At 41.3% G+C, this 23,748-nt stretch overlaps 2 protein-coding genes across 2 annotated transcripts; one reads left to right on the top strand and one right to left on the bottom strand.

The window, feature by feature from the left end:
* Window positions 1-192: 192 nt before the first annotated feature.
* Window positions 193-4,251, top strand: LOC139660618 (zinc finger protein 239-like). Its single transcript, XM_071538849.1, has 2 exons — window positions 193-395; window positions 3,139-4,251. The coding sequence occupies exons 1-2, from the start codon at window positions 224-226 to the stop codon at window positions 4,092-4,094; spliced, it is 1,128 nt and encodes a 375-aa protein (XP_071394950.1). The 5' UTR covers window positions 193-223; the 3' UTR covers window positions 4,095-4,251.
* A 10,509-nt stretch (window positions 4,252-14,760) lies between these two features.
* On the bottom strand, window positions 14,761-23,208 carry LOC139660804 (asparagine synthetase [glutamine-hydrolyzing]-like). Its single transcript, XM_071539082.1, has 11 exons — window positions 22,960-23,208; window positions 20,253-20,490; window positions 19,968-20,153; window positions 19,775-19,876; window positions 19,075-19,202; window positions 17,810-17,936; window positions 17,361-17,467; window positions 17,081-17,181; window positions 16,875-16,956; window positions 16,519-16,674; window positions 14,761-14,970 (listed from the first exon to the last, which is right to left on the bottom strand). The coding sequence occupies exons 1-11, from the start codon at window positions 23,206-23,208 to the stop codon at window positions 14,761-14,763; spliced, it is 1,686 nt and encodes a 561-aa protein (XP_071395183.1).
* Window positions 23,209-23,748: the final 540 nt, after the last annotated feature.

Here is a 23,748-nt window from a genome sequence, read left to right as displayed (position 1 = left end):
GAAAAACATTGTACATATTGTATAGTTGCATTTTGTTGCTTAATTATTTTTTTTTTTTTGTGCAAAAAGACGTTTTTTTAGTCAACATTTGAGTGTTGTGGATTTCTAGTAATGACGCTCTTATTCTGAAAAAATCGGACCGGAAGTCTTATTCGTATTTCATATTCTTATTTTTAGATTAACTCAAACGCGTTTAGATTAAGCTGCTCAACTGACAGAAGAAATGCCTACAAGCCAAAGTCTGAGGACGTTCGTCAACGAGCGACTAACTGCGGCTGCTGAGGAAATATTAGGAGTGTTTGAAAAAACTATAGAAGTGTACGAGGAAGAGATCGACCGTCAGCGCAGGCTGCTGGACATCGTTTGGAAGCCTGAGATAAGGCTACACAGAACAGGTTTGTCAAGTCACAAGGCTCTTTGTACGGCATTCTTCTTGCTGAAACTATTACGGGGATCTACCACTCATTATATAGCTATTATAATGGTTCCACATAAGCAGACCGATTTGAATCAATTGAGGTATTGATTATTCTCAAGTCTTTGCTAGTAATTGAGTCGGGATTGGCTCATGTGTCACATTACTTCTGACTGTGCTGGCTCATTTCATTTACCCAAACAGATGTACATAATCCTTCACTTGTCTCCTTTCACCGCGCTACATCTCCTTTGCACAAATTAATTGTAAAACGTAGTTAAAAACAAGTACACCCCAAATCTCCATTGTAACGAAACCAAAGATGGCAGCCGGTGTTTCGCGCAGGACTGCCCCGACGTACGCCAGTGTCCCTCGTGTAATACAAGCATTTCTCCACTAGATGGCGGTTGTACTCCACAGCTGAATCTGTGCCTTCCTTTACTTTAGCAAACCTGAGTCTGCTAAGCGCTCAGTAGTGTCTGAACTGGTCTGACAGCTCGGTACGGCGAACAAAGGCGTATCTTGCAAATGTAATGAAGATTCATATGTTGTCTTGTTCACATGAATGTATTTAATCTTTGTTTGGTTTTGTTTTTGTTTGTTTTTTTACCTCATGTAAATACATTAACTGGGCAGTTAACAGACCACAGTTGGGCTACAGGAATTATCACTTTCAACTGACAAGCAAAACACATGTATTGCTTCTTGATATACTATCAGCTTACCATATCAACTATGAAAAAAAGTTATTTCTCTTTTCTGCATATCTGTATCCCCAGACATGACATCCAAAGGTTAGTGCCAGATAAATTGATTTGATATTATATGAACTAACTCAGTTAAATTTGAAAATGTTGCATGTTACTCTTGAGTGTAAAAATAGTTTAATCGCCTTTTCCTGTTGCATTTTCTCTCCTTGCCTCTCACATGCAATACATTACAAGACAAGTTCATCATGATCACTGTGGTAACTCGAACGGTTATAGGCCATTTCATATAGGCCTACCCAATGGTACAATCTAGTCTAACTGGATAGGACAGGTTTGAGGTTGTAGTTAAGGTTTGGTTCATTTGTTGATGGCATTTCTCCAGTTCTTTGGGTACAAAAAGTCTGCATGTAGACTTAAATGTGGGCTAAAAGTATGCATTATGAACTGTGGAATCTATATAAGGGGATTCACCCTCTGTGATTATGCCTTTCTTTCTCGGTTTGTATGGGAATCCAGTGCAAAAATGTCATGACTGAACCCAAGTTGGTGGTTAGTTTGTACAATGCAATCCTGGCTGATTTATCATTACTTGTGTATCAGAGCTAAGGCACAGAATCATTCACATGGGAAGGCCTATATACGAGCCTTTGAGTATTTTCGATGTGTGATAGGCCTACCACTCATTCACAAATGTACAAAAGTAATGACCTCAAACTTTACACAATGACAAAACTCACTGGAACATAACCATCAGATAATATGGATGTTGTCTTGTACCTTCCGGTGTAGTTTGGTGAAAATCAAGGGATCTCAGTTTGCTGAAGGGTTCAATTCCAATGTACTTTTCCCCTCAATCTTCCTCTCTGCTGTTTTTTTTTATCTCCTGAATGGAGAGTGAATTGAACCCAAGTCATAAAATGGTTGCTGTTATGCCTTATCATTCAGTTTAGACAGACATTTTCATGTCCAGAGGTAGGGGCAGTCTGCCTGTCTTTGGGTCTAGATGCAGGTCTACCCCTGCTGGTCTGGGCTTCAGTCCCACCAGAACCTTCTCTGATGTTTTCCCCTACTCCGTACCCCTCTCAGCTTTCCTATCGTCTCAAGAATTTAAATAACTAAGGGGAGTGGACTGGCCACTCTAAGTGTGCATCCAGTGAGTCCAGTCAGTCCAGTGAATGCTGCCCAATAAAGTCAATGTCTTAAATATGTTCTTCACAAAAATTGATCAAGGCCATAGACCAAGTTTTGCTCAATGAAGTAGTCAGATAGCGTGTATATATAGGCCCTTTATATTTGTAAAGTCATGAATTGTTTTGATTTTTTTTTTTATTACTAATAAACATGAACCCATTTTTACAATCCGTCTTATATTTAGGACAATCTATAGAATGTTGTTTTTGAACTGCAATTCAGAACCTAAATATACTTGTGGACCTCTTTCCCTTTAAATTGCGTGTACAGAAAATACTATGAGGTATAAGATAAGATAAGATATATATATATAAGAAAATATAAGACAACTGAAGGATTACGGACATCTGTTTGCGTAAGTGAAATCGACATAGTTTTTTCGTTGTGGGTCTCTCCGACCTCTGTAAGGAGAATTTTTAATGGAGTTCACACAGCCCTTCAGAATAAAAGTCCCATGGCAATATACCAAAACGTGAGAGAGGAGTACGCACGATACTTCGTGGGTTAAGAAACAAGTAAAATATAAACTTTACTGTCATTCAGAACTCGCTTCTTACTCCGCAGAGTATTGTGCACATCCCTTCTCTCTCTCTCGCAAGTTTTGCCAAGGGACTTTTAAACTTTCAGAAATGAAGGGCTTGTTAGGTTGTTTTGTACAGAAGTCTTTGGGAGAATGCATCTAGCATCCCCTAACATCTCCAGGACTATTGGAGCAGCACAGGACCTTTTAGGAGAGACAATAACCGATACTTTTACCGACAATACCGAGGCTTTTATTTGTTTGATCAAGTGTCCCTTCCTTTCTCCTCCTCCCCCCTTCAGACCCCCCGCAGCCATCTGTCGTTAAGGAGGAGGTTCCCCTTGACCAGCAGCACTGTAACCAGCAGGGGAACTTCAGTCCGGGTCAAGAGGACCCAGAGCCTCCACAGATCAAAGAGGAACAGGAGGAACTCTGCACCAGTCAGGAGGGAGAGCGGCCTTTACTGCAGGAGGAGGAGGAGGAGGCTGATATCTGTAAGTCGACTCCTGCTTGTGAGGCAGTATCAGAAGCAGACAGTGACCGCCAGCTCCTCTCTCACGGCGGCCATGTCGCCGAGAGCCAAGGTCCCAAAACATCCAGCTGCGGGAAGGCAGGATCACCGAGGACTACTGAGCCCAAACCAAACAAGAAACCGCACAAGTGCGACAGTTGCGGTAAAGCGTTTCCTAACTTGATGAATTTAAAAGCTCACATGAGAACGCACACTGGGAAAAAGCCGCTCAGATGCAGAGTCTGCGGAAAGGGCTTCACCTGCCAGTCGAGACACAACCAGCATTTTATAACCCACACGGGCGAGAGGCCGCATGCTTGCGCCAGCTGCGGGAAAAGGTTCAGCCGCCGTCCGGACTTAAGAAACCACATGAGACTCCACACCGGCGACAGACCCTACAGGTGCGTCGACTGCGGGAAGAGGTTCGTGTACAGCTCCAACCTGGCGAAGCATCGGCGGGTGCACACGGGGGAGAAACCGTACGAGTGTCTCTCCTGCGGGAAGAGGTTCGCCGTCAACTCGGTCTTGACGAAGCACACCAGGGTCCACACGGGGGAGAGGCCGTTCAAGTGCGGCGTCTGCGGGAAAGCGTTCGCGGAAAAGGCGTCCCTGAAGATCCACACGAGGACGCACACGGGGGAGAGGCCGTACATATGCAGCTTCTGTGGACAAGGGTTCGCCAACAGCTCGAACCTGAAGAGGCACATGGCCGTCCATGCGAGAGCCGCACAGAGCACCAGTGCTTAAAGCGTCACAGTTCTTCATATGAGAAATATTAACTATTTAAGTTATCATTTGTCATTTTATCCTTGTTTTCTCTGTTGAATTGTCACTGTTTTACTACTGTTGGGTTGTTTTATTATTCTTATATTGTGTAAAGCACTTTGAAACTTCTGTTTTGAAAACTGCTATAAAAATAAATTATTATTATTATTAAAATGTGTTATTACTATTAGGTCTTCTTTGCTCCCCCCCAAGCAAATATCGGCTAACTGACAAGGAAGCAATATCCTCTATTTTATGTTATGTTCTTATTTTTGAAAGGCCCAGTGCAATGAGAATTGCATTTCTCAATTTCATGGTATAATTTAACAAAGGAGCTGTTCATGTCAAGTTATCCAAATTAGTTCAACCATCAACATTGTTGAAATTTGACAAACGGCCTAATGATGTCACCTACACCCAGGTTTAAATGAACACTGATTGGTCGACAGTATAGTTAATGTGGTGTCCCATAGTCTGTCAGACAATAGCCAGCCAGTTACTTGCAAACTACATTGATCTCTCCTTTGCCCCCATGGCCGACTAGATTCCGATAATTATTAATTAAAGTTAGTTTGCAGTGCGTTTTCTAGACTCCATACAGGCAGATTAGTGGCCAGCAGTGCCTTCAAGGCTGGACTGATTCCTGAACTGCTGATGTGATTCGCTTTTCTCCTAACTTTGTTCCGGACTGGTTTGTCAGATAGCCCCAAAGGCCAGTATGAAACAATACATACTGTGCTAGTTCACATTGCATCCTCCTTCCAGGCTGGTTTGTCAGCCTCAGAGGCAGATACTGTATGAAATGACAGTATTTACCAGGCTGGATTATGCTGAAGCCTGGAAGATGCAATGTGAAGCAGCATGATAAGTAGCATAATTTAATATCAACCTCTGAGGCTATCTGACAAACCAGTCTGGAAGGAGGACGCTATGGTAGGACTGAAAACCTGCGTAGTCTTGGCCCTCCATGACAGCTGGTTTGACCCCTGTTCTAGACTCCCTCTATAATATACATAAGAAGACAGAGCGAGGCTAGCGGCCCCGGGACCCTCCCACTGACCAATGCTGGGGGTCCTAACCCTCACCTTTCATATCCACCAACACTGTGGAAAGGAACCCTCTCCCTAACACAACCCAGTCTCTCTCATTTCCAACAAATATACTACATATATAAATATACAAATATACTCCACTGTTTAACAAAGTTGCAGCAGTTTGTTGTGCCATTGATTTGTCTCGACAATTTTCTTACATCTCCAATTGAGAACGGATGTATTTACATACAGTTCTTCAAGACTTTAACTTATCTATGGAAAATAAACTCACTTTGCCTCTATTTTATTGTGTACTTCGAAGGTAAACAAAAATGAACTACACTTTACAGTTCACACACACTTGTGACAGCTAAAAGCCTCCACTGCACTGATGCAGTCACACTGAAACTTCAACCACAAGTCAAAGCACAATCAACGGGTAGGCCTGACCTGACGTCCATCCTCTCTCTCTCTCTCTCACACACACACATAAAAAAAGCAACCATTAACTGTAATACCTGACACAAACACAAAGTGATGCTAAAGTTCCACTGCAAAACAACCCTGGAAACCAATTTATTTAATTGATGAGTGTATGTTTGAAATGAGAGTAAAACCTCTAGTGACTCTGACCCAAGTATGGACATTGTGAGCATTCTGAAATCATTTTGATATTTGTAATCATGGATGAGGGCCACAAGAAAAAAAAAACAAATCCACAATAATTGTGCCAAATGGTTATTTCACGTGTAACGCTGCAACACTGTCGATAGTCTCATGTTTTGTTAACCTCACATTTATACCTCAAACTACAATAAATTCAGATTCATCATGCTTAATTATTTTGTCCAAACCTGTTCACCTGCATAGCAAGAAAACAAGGGGCTGTAGCTCATCTGTTTTCAATCATGTGCCTGCTCATCAAACATAAAAAAACAAACAATGATTGATTGATTTGATTTACCAGTCATAAGTGTATTCAAACTTTTTAACAAATTTGCATTTCAATAATGCAATAATTTAGTACCCTGTCTCTTATGAAGAACTGTGACACTTTTTAAGCACTGGTACTCTGTACAACTCCAGTATGGACAGTCATGTGCTTCCTCAAGTTTGAGCTGTTGGTGAATCCTTCTCCACAGACACTGCAGCTGTGTGGTGTCTCCCCTGTGTGAGTCCTCGTGTGTATTTTCAAAGTGGAGCTGACAGCAAAACTTTTCCCGCACAAAGGACATTTCTAAGGTTTCTACGCACTCGGAGATGCTTTGTTAGAGCCGAGCTGTCTGCAAACTCCTTCCCACAGTGGACACATCTGGAAGGTTTCTCACCTGGGTGAACTCTCCTGTGCTTTTTCAAATCCTCACCACGGCTGAATCTTTTGCAACCTACTTACACTGTGGTCACTTCCATGACAAGCAGGAGCCGACTTAAAGATATCGGCCTCCTCCTGCAGTAAAGGCCACTCTCCCTCCTGACTGGTGCAGAGTTCCTCCTGTTCCTCTTTGATCTGTGGAGGCTCTGGGTCCTTTTGACCCGGACTGAAGTTCCTCTGCCGGTTACAGTGCTGCTGGTCAAGGAGAACCTCCTCCTAATGGCAGATGGCTGTGGGGGGTCTGAAGGGGGGAGGAGGAGAAAGGAAGGGACACTTGATCAAACAAATACAAGCTGTTGTGGCTCCTGCGATCAGAAGTAGAATCAAAGCCCTATACCCTGCTATAAAAAGGTGGGGTCGAAGCCCACGGAGAACAAATGGCCCTGCAGCAGGACTTATCCTTTAACTAACTCCTTTAACTTAAGAGGATAAGTTTCCATGTTTTTTTAAAAAGCCTAATGTAAAGTACAGAAGGAAAATTAAAGAATGCATTTAAAGAGGAATCTGCAGTAACTGAAAAGAAAATTGCTGTTTATTTTTTCAAAATGTACTCTTCACAGTATATAGGCTAGTAGCCTACCATAGGCCTGTGTAAGATGCCACATATAAGCTAGATAGGCTTTAATAAAGCAAAACATAAAGTTTCATAAAATACAGACAGAACATTTTCAGTTATCATCTCAAATTATGTATTTCTTGTGATGGATTATCCAATCAAAATAAATAAATTATCTATCCGGCAAACTGAATGAATGAATGACTACTACTACTAATAATAACAATAGTTACTGTAGCTTTTAAAATTGAGCTTATAAGATGTCATAAAAGTGTACTTAAGTTAACAAATCAACTGCACATGAGAAAATCAAATGCGCACAAACAAATTCAACCACATGTTTGGTTTTCCGCAGTTTGGGTTGGAGTGTTTAATGAGGTTCTTGCTCTAATCTGGGCTGTTGCATTGGGCTGTGGATGGGGATTCCCACAGTCTGGTCAGTCTGGGTTGGGATATTGTATGCAATGCGAATGAGTTTGCCACTCAGTGGTGTTATTTGTACAATCTCAGCATCTCAGTTGTTACACTGGCCAATCCAGACTCATCCAAATGAGCATCTTTTGCCCATTTGTTTTAATTTACTATTTAATGAGATACACCCAAATAGACTGGGGTGATTAGAGCAGCCCACCTCTCAAATTGGGCAAGCTCAGGTTTTTTGGGGTTTTTTTTTACAATGTGATTGGTCAAGTAATGCTGTAAAGTCTAGACAATAAGGGAAACGGACTTAGGGGAAGATGAAATAATATCAAATAAGTGTTTAAATGTGTTTATGTTGTCATCATGTTGGCCGGTCTGCAGCATGACACACAGGTCACTATCACACAAATCCTAACTCCTAATGGAGGGCTTCTGTCATAAAGGTCAGGTTCAGTCTCCAAGTAGAAAGTTCCATTCCAAACTCTCATTTTGCACTTGAACTTGCACTGGAAAACCGCGCTGTTTAAGCAATGGCTAGTAACGCAAAAAGAGAGAACTATCTGCTGACTTTGGAGCTGCAGTTTGAGCCAAAGCACTGGGACCACTGCTACGCTGCAGGTAGTGTGGGCGCATGCTCAGTAGTTTATCACTGTAGAGGTTAGCGGCACGAGCAGAGGCCAGCTGTCGCAAACTGCAACGGCCGCAGGAGGCTGCTTCAAGCTAGATGAAATCTTTGCAGCATGAAAAACGCGTTGTTGGACCACAAAAATAACACACACTTAAACGAGAGCTGCCTTGTGAGAAACTGGTATTAATACAACCATTTTAAACTTTGGGTTTAGCTTAAAAAACGACTCAACAGCTGGTTCGTTTTTACCCGCGGCAAATGACAACGTAGGTCAAAATTTAGCTAGCTAAGTTACTATTCCTAAAAACTTTGAAAATATTTAAATATCAAACCAGAATTAATGTCAAAGTTCACTGTCAATTGTGAGTGTGTGTCCCACCTTTCGTGGATGTTACTGTCCAATAATATTTTAGCCAAAGCAGGGGATATTCCACTGATATTGTTAGCCGGCCAGCTGTGTGTTGCCATGTTGAGTTTATCAAGAAACTTGCAGCAATACATTTGTCTGACATAGTTAATTCTAGCTTGATAATCAGTAAAAACAGGCTATTCAGACTAGAAGTCATTTACTGTTATCAACAGCATCAAATGTTTTCTGTGTTACCTAATTGCGCCCCTTTACAGTTGAAATAGAGGCTTAATCTTTGAGCCAACAAATGTCTGACCACAGACCTTTTCTAATTTTTTCTCAAATTACTAATGATAATGATTGATACCGAACAATGTGTTTCTGTGTTGTTTTGTCAACTGTAGTCACATACATGCAGCGAAGGGCGATCAGCATGCGGGTGACCAACCTGAGGAACCGTCCGCTGAACAATGGGAACCTCACCGCCCTCAGTCAGTCCCTGCTTGGACTTCACTGCCGCCTCACCGGAGAGTCCGGCCAGTTCCCCCAGCTTCGTCCCTACGGACTCCTCCAGACGGACCGCCTGGCTTCGCCCTTCACCTATCCCCCACAGGACCACAGTGAGAACATGCCGAGTTGCTCTCTGATGGATGCACCGGCGGCGGTGATGGTGTCCGCAGCGGGCTCCGGGTCCCTGGTGACCCCCGGCCACCCCGACAGGGTGGAGCCGGCAGCGCTGAGGGTAGACCCCAGGAACCAAGTGTGCCCCATGGAGTGGGGGGGCAGGCGCTTCGACAGGGTCATCTCCCCAGTGTGGCGCTCCGAAGGAGGGGAGCTGGAGGGCCGGTGCAGGGTGACAGACTACACTCCAGAGGGAGACATGATACTGTCTGTCCTCTGCAGCTTCCCCGGGACCGGACAGGAGAGGAGGGACACTGAGAAGCCTCAGAGGAAGAGGAAGGCCGGCTGGGAGGAGAGCAGCAGCAGCAGCAGCCTCCCTCCAGCCAAGAGACGCCTCAGACTCTGATTGGACTGTCTATTGTGAATAAAAGACTTTAGACAGAAATCAGTTATACAGTATTTAAAGTATTTATTTATTTAGTCATTCATACAACACACCTATCATAGACACTCCAAACAGTGTTGAATTGTCTCATGTAAAGAGTACACTTAATTGAATGAAACCATCTACAGTGTGCTAAAGGTGACAATACAAGACACCTCAGACTGTGATTGTACATCTAGTGTAAATAACAGTGTAAATAGCACTGATGAGCTTTTATACTTTTTTAAACATTAAAAACATTCCAATATGAAATAACATGAATGTATTTTTCGTATAATGAAGGAAGCTATTTAACCAAGAGATACTCCACCCATACATCAAGAGATGCCTTCAACTGTAAATTATACATTCTGCAAATTGTACTGCAAAGCTGTACTGAAAAGAAGGAATATGTGCAGTGCATTATGGTCATTGTAGTTCACTGACTTTTCCTCATTGTGTTTCCTTTGGAATAAGAGCTTGATGTGTGATTGATAGATAATATGTAATACGCTGTCAGCATTTTGTGGTTGGTCTTCCATTGCACTTTATTAAATACAGCAAATATAAAATCATACATATGTGTTTTACATCCACAGTGTATATGGTAATATCTTCATGTCTTCAGACACTTCAAGGAAAAACAATAAATCCTAAGCAAGGAGTTTGGATAATCCAGCACCTTTTGATAAAACATTGTGGGGTCTGGAGCTTTTTTAAGCCTCCAATTACTCAATTGTTAATATTCTGTTAGTAAGTGATAACAGCCAGAAACATGACCATTCAGTCAGGAATGAGAACTTTTAGTATAACTCTTCTAGACAGATGACTACTGTTTTGCTTATTTTGCAGTATATTATGAGGCATAGGAAGGAATACTGCACAATCAAAGCTCTATTTGAGTTTATTCACCAACACTACTTGCAATGTTGCTTGCTTGATGAATAAAAAACCCCACAAATAGAGCTTTGAGTGTGCAGTATTCTTTCCTATGTACGCTGCAGAGGAAATGAACATAATCTTCAAATGAAGTCAGATCACATTGTGTACCTATACTATTATTATGAATATGTTATCAAAAACAGATTGGAAGCATCAGTTATTTTTGGAAAGTGAGATTAGCTATATCAATGAACAAATTAGGTATTTGGTCTCTTTGATCAAGGTTAAACTGAGGGCCTCCAATTCACTAGAAATGGGAATGTTAGTGTGCAAACTGGTGACATCTAGTGTTACCAGTGGGTTTAGTCAGTGAGCCTATAACAGCAGCTGTAGCTCTCCCAGGTGCATTGGTTAGGAACAGCACTTTGGGTAGGATATAGTGAACTGGATTTGTAGGATAGTTTTGGTTAAATATTCTGTTTCAGTTGCTTTAATTAGTCCTGCATCAGCAGCATCACTAAGGAACCTACCAATCTCAGATTTGAATCAGTATGTGGGATCAAATTGCATTTTTTTTTTTATAAATGGCCTCATCTCCAGGCTATGCAGAAAATTGCACTGCCAATGTCATCTCATAACTGTTTAATCACAACTGATTGTTCTGCAAATACAACCTCTGAGACAGATCTACTGTACTGGCAGGACATGTTCTCAGTTTGGTTTTCAAGTGACTTGAAAAATGCTGTCATGTTTTCAAAGTAGACATACGGTGTGATACGACAGAGTCTGAGTGTGGATTGAAATATATTAAAACTATTTTTTTGATTAGTTAAACTTGATTTTTAATTATCACCCATGCCAGATGTGAATTCCTTATATGTGAAAAAACGATTTCCAATAACCTACAGAAAAGGGGAGCACTCTGGTGGACAACAGAGGTACTACATAACCCACACACAAATCACAGACAGCACAGTTCAGACTGTGAACCACTTTGATTCATTAGTTTGGCAGCAATTAATATGAAACAGCTACAGACAAGTCTGTAACCTTCACCCAGAGACATTAACTTATAGTTTGAAAGAAAGACATCAGTTAAAGGCCTGCATGATATGGTATGCATTCTATTCACTTTGATGTAGTTTAGTCCTATATCTAGTTCATACTTGCACACAATGTAACTAACACACACACAGGTAACATAACTGTTACATCTGTTTGCATAGCCATCCTAGTCCAAGACAAATTTTCCGGTGATAAACAAAAACAAGAAAAGAGGAAATTAAGAAATAACAGATACAGCATTATACAGCTTGATACAAGTCACCAGAGTTCAGTCAAATAACTCACATATTGAATATGATTTTTTTTTTGAGTGAAAACATTTATTGAGAAAAATAAAATTCAAATTTAATTTTGGCATCAAGGCTGTTTTTCATATTGGAAATTACACAATGCATAATTCAAAGCCAGACAAAAGTGAGCAGGAAGATATCAATTGCAACCCCCCCATGGGGAACCGCAAAGAAAACAGCCCACAGGTGGATGCTGGAGTGCTGGTGGGGTGGGAGATTCATAAGTAGTAACAACAGTGGCAGCAGGGTGAGCAACAGCAAAGAATAAGCAGGTGAATCTGACATTGGGTATAGACGGCCCAATTGGTGATGCAATATGCAAGCTCAGCTGACACATCAGGTTATCTGCTGAACTTCCAACCGCCGACTTTGAATGGAACGCAGCATAATATTCTCCAACTTCGGCTAGCTGTTGAGAGATGAGAACATAGACACCAAAATCATCCATGTGTCCCCGGTAGATTGTTGGCACTGGTGCTCCATGCTAACACTTTAGCATACACTATTGGGGAAAAAAGCTGCTGGTGGCCTTCTACCGCTCCTCCATTGAAAGTGCACTGGCGTACTGTATCTCAGTGTGGTACGCCGGCTGCTCAGCAGCACACAGGAGAGTTCTTCAGAGGGTCATCAACACCACACAGAAAATCATCGGCTGCCCTCTGCCCTCCCTGGAAGACATCTCCAGCTCCCACTGCCTCTGCAGAGCCAAAAACATTCAAAAGGACTCTTCTCATCCTGGACACCACCTGTTTTACCTGTTGCCCTCTGGCAGGCGCTACAGGACCATCAAAGCACGGACCTCCAGATTTAAGAACAGTTTCTCTCATAAGCACACTTAACTCCAACAAGCATTGAATGACCCCTGACGTGCAATATGATGAACTGTCTTTCTAGGGCATCCTATTGGATCTAGTGCAAAAATTACATTTATTCTAGTGCAATAATTACATTTATTCTAGTGCAATAATTACATTTATTCTAGTGCAAAATTACATTGTATTGGGGCACCCTGATGGCTCACCAAGTAGGGCGCGTACCATAAGGCTCAGTCCTTCCCGCAGCGACCCGCGCTCGAATCCGGCCCGTGGTCCCTTGCTGCATGTCCTCCCCTCGCTCTCTCTCCCATACCCTCCTGTCTCTCTCTCACTATATCTCTCAAATAAAGCATAAAAATGCCAAAAATAAATCTTTAAAAAAAATTACATTGTATTTATTTATTTATTTTTACTTATTTTAGAATCTGTGTTGTTGGCTGTGGATGTTTGTTTGCTGAGGTTGTTTTGTTTTGTTCTGTTTTGTTCCCTGTGTCTTTTAATTGCACTGATCAGGAGTAGTCCTCCTAATTTTGTTGTATTCTGTAGCATACACTATGTTGAGTGATAGTAGGCTCCATGCTAACACTTTAGCATACACTATGTTGAGTGATAGTAGCTCCATGCTCACGTTAGCATACACTATGTTGTGTGATAGTCAACCTGATCTCACACAAATAAAGTGAAATGAACACGACTTGTTAACACCAACCATCCTTTATGGAGTAAGGCAACTTCATCAGGGAAGAGAAAAATGGTTGTAGATCAAATATCTTTACAGGAGGAGGTTATAGGAGGCTGTAGATTAATGGCGGTATAGCCTGATGTTCTCTATGGTACTTATTTTCATGGTAGTCATTCTGTTCAGTCAACTCTGAACTGGGCCTCTATATGAATTAGAAGTGGGATCTTCACAAGGAAGCTAAAAGACAGAACACCTGAGAGACTTCTGATTATTCGCAGATGTGTATGAATACAGGGATATTAGAACGCGGGATACTAAATATGCATGTGAGCAGAGTATCCCGAATAAAACCTTGAACAGGATATCCGTTAGTATCCAGGATACTGTGTGCATGTAAACACAGTCAGTGTTTTCATCACTTAACAGGTAAGTTGACCAATGGGTCAATCTCTCAAAAAACTGTTAAAGGCAGGTGAGGCAGGTTTCATTGCATTGTTTTACAGACTGACATGCCTGAAGCTGTTAAGTAAAATCCCAATATATCAGCAAACCCACATACTGGGCTAACCCTTGTGATGACACTGGTGATTGACAGCTGACAGAGGAAGAGAACCCCTAATGCAGGGGTCGGCAAGTACGTTTGGCCTCGGGCCAAATTTTTTCCAAGCAACTGAATGGTGGGCCAAAACATAATATCTTGGACAGAACCTTTTTTTCTACCAAACAAAACTTTTTTTTCCTAATCTATACTATTATATATTGTACAAAAGAGTAATTTAAGAAAGATATTTGTTTAAAATAAAGTAACTTGAATTTGCTACAGACTGTTATTAGTGTGTTATTACTGCTTTGTCTCCTGCTCCACTCTGTGGCTGCGTTATAAAACAGCTTATAATAGTAACCTGCTGATAATGTGATAATGTGCTGTCTTTAATCACCGACAGACTGTCTTTTAAGACATGAATGTGTGTAAATCTCATATTTCCCCTCTCCACACAGTTAATAATAAATGTGTATCATTTCCATTTTGAAAATGACTACTTCTTTGAGCCTAACTAACGTATTGTAATAATTATTTTATGGACTCAGGATTGGATATCCGACGTACGTTACTCTCGCGTTACATCGTTACCCGCGTTATTGTGCGGGAGGTTACATTGTGTGCACAGAGACATTAGCAAAACATTGATAGCTAGCAAGACAAAATGTCACTGTCAAAAGCAATGAAAAGAAAAGTTGACAGCGAAGGTAGGACATACAAAGAAGAATGGAAAGAAAAGTATGCATTCATCTTACCTGATTTTATTAACGCCAAACCAGTCTGTCTAATCTGCAACGAAGTTGTTGCAGTTTGCAAGGAATACAATATACGACGGCACCACGACACAAAGCATGGCAAGATCAGAGATTTTCAGTGTCATCTGGCGGGCCAGATACTATTACAGGCGGGCCAGTTTTGGCCCGCGGGCCGCTAGTTGCCGACCACTGCCCTAATGGTTGCACCAGTGAATCACTGGTCCCTGTCAGGTTTGTAGATGGACAAGGTTTGAGCTGACGGGTCAGTGGCACTGATCCAGCGTGGCATCCAGTAGTGGGGGAGCCACTCGGCCCGGCCTGGGTAGTGCTTCTCAAACACCTGCCTGAAGTAGTAGGCCTCTTTGGTTGGTGGAGGGTTGTGAGGGAACGTCTTCTGAGCCTGCTCCAGCTGGAAGTCATTCACCTAAGAGAACCATGGAACCCAAGAGAAGCAGTTCAGCAGGCACAGTCAGCGCTCAGGTGTAGGGATAAAGGGACATAAAGATATTGTAGAGCAGGTGCAACAAGGGTAGGGTACCTTAGGCTCAGCATAAGGCAATGTATATGGAGTAGGGCAATTCCATCATGGAAAAGAAAGGTAGTTGTGGAGCGAATACATAAGCAGGAGGAAGCAACAATTTGTGCTAAGGCTGTCTCTCAAGCAAAGCAGGATCAGTGGATGAATTGGGAAAGTGTACAGAGACAGAAACTTGGCTGGAAGGAGTTGCGGGGCATGGAGACAAACTGAATTATACTGAACAAAAATATAAACCCTACACTACACTGACTGGTTTTCAAAAAATCCATATCTGTAGCCCTAGTCATGTGAGATCCATAGTTCAGTGCCTAATAAATGTCTTTTTTCAAGATAAAACTGCACATTTTAGAGTGGTCTTTTATTGTGACCAGCCCAAGGCACACCTGTGCAATAATCATGCTGTTTAATCAGCATCTTGATATGCCACACCTGTCAGGTGGATGGATTATCTTGGCAAAGGAGAAGTGCTCACTAACACGGATTTAAACAAATTTGTGAACAAACTTTGAGAGAAATAAGCCTTTTGTGTGCATAGAAAAAGTCTTAGATCTTTTATTTCAACTCATGAAAAATGGGAGCAAAACCAAAAGTGTTGTGTTTATATTTTTGTTCAGTGTACATTTATTATAGGTACAGTCTTTGATGTGCTACCATCTCTCTAAAATATTGGGTAGGTGAGAACCCTTCCTGCCCCTTATGTTCAGGCATAGGTAGCTACACATTTTATGCAAAATGAATCAATACGATACATAATACACCTGGTAAGGTAACCAAGTGCTGACGTGTGTAGCAGCAGCAATTGAGAACAAATAATTTATCAGCTTATGGGAAGGAAAATATTACAGTTGGTTTTGTCCATGAGGGAGAAAAGACTAGAAGGGTTCTGGCTTTGTTTAAATCAGGCTACCTGATATATTGTTAATAGTATGGTTGCTCTGGCTGAAAAGAACGGATATCAGCTGAGGTACAAAATATGAAAATCTATCTTATGACTATGACAAGTTAAATATCCTATGATAGTATATGGTTGCCAGAGTGAGTAGTCATGCACTGTTCTTAGCTCTTGGTATAATTATTTCTTGATGTAATTCAGTTTCTGAATTGCTGAGCAAGCCATTTCAAGCAAGCAGTGTCAACCGTCGCTTCAGCCTATTGTTGTTGAGACCAATAGCGAGTGTAGAAATGACTGAATAATGTAAAAGGATAAGCCTAGGTGTATGTACAGGGCAGTGTGAGTGACTATAGCTGTGTTTGGTGTTTAGCTGGTGTGGTGGGGAGTGTGTTGAGCCTGTTGAGTTTTTTTTTTTTTATGTGAAAATGGTGAAATGTAAAGATATTGAATATCGGCACTAAATATCAGCAATTGGCAGCTTCAATCCAAAAATATCAGTATAGGCCTTCAAAAACCCATTTCGGTGGAACCCTACATCATACCACATGCTTCAGGTGCTCCTGCAGACTGGTATACCAGAACTTGTTTTGCGACACCAGGCCATCACCGAAGGGTTCTTTCCGCCTCCAGAGGATCTCATCAGGGATCAGGTTCAGACCTTTGAAGGAGTCCCTCAGAAGATGCTTCTCCACTCCATGCTGGTTACGAAGGACATAAAACACTATTACAAAACAACATTTATTTCACTTCTAGAGCTATGCCACCAAAGAGCAGTTCCATGCCAATGAGAGAGTGGGGTTAGCTTAACTTTTGTACAACATTGGCCATCTGTAGTGATGTGGTTGCTGGTTTGAGTGCAAAGTCTACAGCCAAACTATGGGCATACGACACAACTCACCTTAGGAATCCTCATCTCCACAGGCAAGGAAAGGTAGTATGCTGTGAACCTGTGGTCCAGGAAAGGCACTCTGAGCTCCAGGCTAAAAGAAAAGAAAAAAAAGACACCTAGTGGAATGAAACGGGAGTGCGCAATTTCATGTCATGAAATGTTCGGCATTGCTGAATGAATACAGAGGAAACAGTGGATGAGGTGAATGGCACTACCCATGTGCAGCAGTGGTGCGATCAGCACGGAGAACGTCAAACAAGTAGAGTTCCTTCATTAGCCGAACACTGTCCTCTGCAGCCGCCTTAGGACTCGGAGCCTGGATGAAGAGCACAGTTCTGTCAGTGACACTTGGGCATTTTCACTGAGAGGTGGCAACAGTGACTACAATTAGGCCTATATATCAGTTTGTCCTCAGACAAGTGTGTCATTAGCATGTACATGTGTCAGTAACTGTCATTGATCGAACCCTAATAGTGACTCCTCTAGAGGACTTGCCTTGTGGAAGTAACTATATCCCTGGGTTAGCTCATCTGAGCCCTCTCCAGAGAAGATCACCACACTGTCCGTCTTCTCCCGGATGTACTTGGAGACCAAGTACATGCCTACAATGGAAGGAACAAATATAGGATCAAGGAAGAAAAAGGCAGGGTATAGGTCCTGCTCAATAGAACACGCTGTGATGCTTTTCCTCTGTTGCTCAGTCACAGACCTCGTAGGATAAAAGTGAGGTATTATTATGAGGTAATATTATGAAAATTGTGTATATTCTTTGCTGTATTCCAGTATTTGCTGCTGTAAAGACCTAAATTCCCCATGGGGATCATTAAAGTTTCATCTAATCTTATTTTACTATAAATTCAAAGAAGTCTGAGATTACCATCCTAGACAGGACATTGTTTATTTCCTAAAAAAATATATATATCAGTACGTTACCCCCAACTCACCAACAGAGGCATGTATGTTGCTAATGTCATAGGTTTCCAGGTGGAAGATGACTTCCTCCAGGGCTCGGATACCTTCCTCAGTGGTGAAGTTCACCTCATGGTGTTCGCTGCCGATGTGGGCCGCCACCTGACAAACACAAAAAATCTGACTGAAAACACAGATGCAATTCCTCACCATTTCCTAGGCACTAACAACAACTTCATATAGCCTTTTCTCCTTGAGACTCAATCGAGAGATTTCAGGTGACGTAATGTGCCCACTGGCAGCCATGTTGAAGGTCCACAGCAATTCATCAAGGGTTGAAAGAAAAGCCATTTACTGAATATAGACACTGTTTTTGGAGAGGTAGCTGAAGTGTCCTCATCTTTAAAACAGGTTGGTGAGGGCATGGATTTGTAGTTTTAACCAGAATCCCTTATTTGGGAAATACTCTTACTAGCAAAAACAACAACAACAAAAAAATAAAGCATCTGACAAACAATTTCACTTACAGTGTTAAGTTACAAATGTACAATGTGCAAATGTGCATTCCTAACCATAATCTTAACCAAAGTTGTTTTACTTGCCTAAACATAACCATTAGCCAACCTGGTAGGTGAAAATTCCTTGTCCAATTTGTGTTATTGTCACAGAATCCAATTTGTGGTGGAGGAACGTAATCTTCACATAATTTGTGTCCACAGCACGTAATCTGCGTTTCAGATTTTGTGCTCATTTCACAAAATTTTATGAGCTGACGTTTTGTGAGTGTTATTGTGTTGAAAGGATGTGTTTTAATCCCTTTTGGGTTTAAATGTTGGAGGTTACCGCTTTGGCCCTGTATTTGTGTATTGGACAGCAGCACTCACGACGACCTGGAGAAGTAAAGCTCTACAGTGAAGTAAGTGATGAAATTTTGAACACAATCAATCATCATGATGGCAAAAACTAGGCAAATAAGGCCCAGGTTGAAAATAATCAGAATTATCCTTTAAGTTTGCCCAATGCTGCAAAACAGCATAGCACTCGCTCACCTCATATTCAGTTATGCTTGCTCGTCAAGTGTTTGTATCACAATGTGTGTTTGTAACTGCGATGGCTAATCAGTGTGTCACAAAATATATTTTTGCTAACAAATATTTTAGTTACTAGATTGATCTAGCAAAGCAGTTTTGCCTTACAGGTGTGGAGTTTGGGCAGCTAATGAAACATTTTGGCTAAGAGGTTACTTTGATACTAAAAGACAGCTAACATAGAGTGGATCTATTCTTCTATAGAAATTTACCTTGCGAGCAGCGATGATGTCTGGGCTGTCCTCTGCCCCTATTGTAAATGTCTGGATAGGGTACTGCAGCTTCTCCTCCTTGGCTAGTTTCACCAGTGTAGCAGCAACCAAGCTGGAGTCCAGACCACCTGGTAAACAGGCAACATGAATGAGGATCATTAAGGATCATTAACTTAATTCTGAGTGGAATAACCCTCACCCTAACCTACATTAACCCAAACCCTAACCAAAGTTGTTTTAGTTGCCTAAACTTTACCATAACCCTAACCCTAACCTTAACCACAGTTGCCTTACTTGCCTAAACTATTAGCCAACCTTTAGCTGAAAATGCCATGTCCAATTCATTGCCACAGAATCCAATTTGTGTTATTGTCACAGAATCCAATTCATGTTACATTGTCACAGAATACAATTTGTGGTGGAGGAACGGATTTTTCACGTAATTCGTGTCCACAGCACATAAATCTGCGCTTGAGAATTTGTGCTCATTTCGCAACTTTTTATGAGACCACGTTGGATAAACTGACAGGGCCATTTGTTTCCAGGCATGCTTACTGCTCCCCCACTGTTGTGTAGTGGTTATTCTAAAGCCTCTGATACCAGACCAAATGGTCTACCAAAAGTGGTGCTACCCTGTCCATCCCATTTATCTTCTTTAAAGAGCAAGGTTAATTACAATATCAGTGCACCTCTAATTTACCTGACAGAAGACAACCAATTCTCCTGTGGGCCATAAGGCGTTTCCTTACAGCATTCTCAAACAGGGTTCTGATGTTGCTTTTCACTGTTTCTTCATCAAAACCTAAGGTGGAGACATCAAATTTCAGTCATTGCTCACCAATGGCTTACAAACTGACCAAATAAAAGGTGTAATAAACAGACTAGTTCTGTACCTGAAGGGAGTCTAGCAACAGTGTTGTAGATGGCATGAGGAGGCTCTTGTGTGCAGCAGTGGAACTGATCCATTTGAATAGACTCCACTTTACCGTTGTGCTTCAAATTAAAGACCTCAAAGTGCCCAGGGAGAAAGGGAACGATGTTGGCAGAGGTGGACATGGAGTGGGTAATGTCAGTAAGGCCTATGGACAGAAAAAAAACAACTTAACTAATGGAATACCATAGAAAAGCATAACACTTTTCACCTTGAACTCTGTAGGGGTCATAAATGACCCCATTACCTTTGGCTTCTGAGCAGACTGCAAGGATTCCATCGTCCGTAAGGAGTTTGAACAAAGGCCGGACACCATACGTATCCCTTCCCAGAAAGACTTTTCTGTTGGCAGTGTCCAGGAGGACAAAGGCAAAGACGCCATCCAGGAGAGAGGCCATCTTCTGGATGCCAAAACGGTCATACAGATGGAGCAAAATCTCACCATCCACTTTGGTCTGATAATCAAACTGAAACTGCATCTTCAGCTGAGTTTAAGGATTGGATAAATTGAAGAGGCAGGATTAATTCATTGGTTGTAAACAAAGGTTTTTTTGGGGTTTTTTTGCAAAAAAACAAAACAACCTTATTAGGAAAACACTGAATCTAAGAAAACATACCCTATGTGTACATGGCAATGTGTGGCACTCTCCATCCATTAGCCTGAATCCAAATTTTAATCTTGTAGTTTTCATCATTATAATGGAGAGATCGAGTTAAAATGGCCAAAAATCTATTTGGAAGCCATATCTAAAAAAATAGCACCAGGGGAGCATTTAGGATGTTCCCTCTGCTGATAGTTTGGTGACTCACATTGACCAATTAATAATAATATCTTGTCTGTCATTGGTCATTGCTCCACTTTGTCCCCAGAAATCTAGTAGATATAAGTGCATTTGAAAGGTTTGGAGGCCAATGCAGGGACTTTGCTGTACCTTAGCGTTATTAGTGAATTGACGCCCCTGTATGTGAATATTCTTTCAATGGCCAAACTCTTTGGGAAAAGTCTTTGCGCCACCTTTCAAAGGATCTTACATGTGCTACAATAATTTGGGGAGTGTAATCTCTATTGCATGGCTTGCCTACAAATAGATATTATGTGGGCAAAATACAAGATTTATGTATAAGTTGACCATAACAGGAGCAAAGAGGCTTTACTTTTTTGACCAGCGCTGTTAGGCAGCTTTCTACGGAAGCCGAGAACGGCTGTGCTTGCAATTATTTTTTTTAATGCCGTTATCTCAAGATCACAAGTTAATTATCTCGTTATCTGGAGAAAACAAGCTTTGTTATCGAGATAACGAGATAATCAACCCGTTATCACAAGAAAACAAAATGTCGTTTCATCTTATTACTTATGTTTATCAGAGATCAGGAGTGCCATGCCAGCATGCATAGATGGCGTCTTGACAACTGTAGCAACTGATTTAAGATGAAAATGTCAGATTATTGATCAATGCATCAGACTGTACTTCAATCAAGGTCTAACACAGGCAGAAATTGCACTGTGTCTTTCTGTTAGAGATAACATTCTGATCAGTCCTCGTCATTTACGGAGAAGACTAGCAGTTATGAATCCTCCCCGACATTCATGACAGTGATCTTGAAGGCTGAAATCAGGCGTAATCAAATGAACCAGACACTCATTTTCGAGTTCTCCATATTTATCCCGTGATCTCGAGAAAACAAAAGTCGTTTTCTCATGATAAATTATCTCGTTATCTCGAGAAATCGGCATTTTGTATTCTCGAGATAATGAGATAAATTAACCCGTTATCTCGAGAAAACAAGCTTTGTTATCTCGAGATCATGACATTACAGCATTAAAAAAATAACTGCAAGCACGGCCATTCTCGGCTTCCGTAGCTTTCCACTCATTTTGCAAGGGTAATGAATAGAATGGCTGTCTAATTTAATCATTTTTGTGATATAGTGTGCGCATGGAAAGAGATACCAAACAGTGGCCCTGTCCTACTCTTCACTTAACCAACCACAAGCCATATGGCACTGTGCCTTGCTCATCTCCTGAACCAATGATCAAGCCTTTTACCGTGCATTCAAGTGGTGTCGGATTTACTGTCTGAATGAGTTTCCGACCAGGAAGTGCTACATGAACACCTTATTATGTTGGATGCTAAAGTCAAAGAAATCAGAATTGTAGATGCAGTTGTGGCGTAATTGCTCTTTCCAACATGGCTGAACATAATTTGTTTGCAAACAATAAACACGAAAATTAACCACAAGTATAAATTTAAAAAATCCTTGATAACTATAGCGCTACAGCATTTAATTCCCTGTGGTATTTACATTCATAATCCCCTAAAATAGCCAAAGATTGCTTGCTAGCTAGGCTATCGCTAGTTCGATTGCTAACGTTAGCCCAGAAGACTGGCAATGTGTGTAAACAGTTCTCTGAGACTCTGAGAAAAGTACGACACACATTTTAGCTATCAAATTGATATGATGTTCACTAACAGTTTTGCAACTCTTTTGCTTGTGGTTGGCTAAGTGATAGGAAGGCGGGTGTGGGCAGGGCCACTGTTGGCAACCTTGGAGGAGGCATTTTAAATGGGAAAACTGAAATTGAAATTAACGTTAAAAGTCAAATTCAATCATAATCATATTCGGTTTGTGCTTTACAAGTTCCATTTTTTAATTATGGCATGTAAAGTCCTTTCAGACTTGACTGTGATACAAGGCTATAGAAATAGACTAATTTTTAAATTCAATGGTTCAATATAAGCATGACAAATTCAAAGTTATGCAATTCAAATACAATTTCTGCTTTCACTGATCTCTTCCAATATATGCGCACTTCACCATGCAAACCTTCAGTGAATCTGGCCTGAGTCTTTAGGCCCTCCATAGAGATGTGCATGTCAGCTTAAGTTGTTCATCAGGGAATTTCTCAACAACCAGTAAGAAATGATCCCAGAGCAGCAGCCTGCCGGCCTTACCGTGTGGTGGTTGTAAATCTCTCCGTTGTAGCAGAGCCACAAGAAGGGGAACCTTCTAATGCGCAGCGGCTGCATGCCATACAGCTGGTCCACAATGGCCAGCCAGTGGAAGCCGAAACAGCAGTTGGTGAAGCCATTGACATTCTCAAAGCGAAAGGCATCAGGGCCTCTATGAGCTATCTTCATGGCACTGGTGCACTTATCTGACAGGCACTCATCACTGCCGAATAAAGCCCATATGCCACACATTTCAGAGCTGTGGAAGTAGAAAATTAACCCTTGAATATCAGCTGTATAATCTAGAGATTAAAATATGGTATCTCAGACAGCAGGCTATATGTAAGGCTATTTTAACCCTATCCTTTGTTTTGTTTTTTTCTTTTGGTGTGGGGGAATTTAAGATTTTCATATTTCTTGCAGTGGATCAAATTTTCCCATTGCTGAAACAATGTAACATGTAAAGGGATACTGAGAAGTTTATGAATGCTGTAAATCACCAGAGAAATATCAAGGTATGTGTCACAAGAAAATGTGAAACTGGTTAGAAATTTTAGTTATCATTGATCTGGTCAAATATATCTTTATGCTAACTGTATAAAGAGATTCATATTAAATCAGTCTAAGAAGGAGATATTCACAACTCTAGTGTGCATGGCCTGATTGGATAATTAAAAAACTTGTTAAACACACAAACATATATATATACACACACACGTACCTGGTACAGTGATCTTTAGTAGAGTTCAGAAGGAGTCAAACCAATGCAGTGTGTCTTCTCAGCAGCTCTGA

This window comes from Centroberyx affinis, unplaced genomic scaffold (genome assembly GCF_046629955.1).
Source record: "Centroberyx affinis isolate AG114_WGS23_722 - 3 ecotype Tasmania unplaced genomic scaffold, CSIRO-AGI_Caff_v1 ptg000018l_1, whole genome shotgun sequence".
Taxonomy (NCBI): Eukaryota; Metazoa; Chordata; class Actinopteri; order Beryciformes; family Berycidae; genus Centroberyx; species Centroberyx affinis.
Note: the sequence above shows the minus strand (reverse complement) of the source record. Positions and strands in the feature narration are given on the sequence as shown.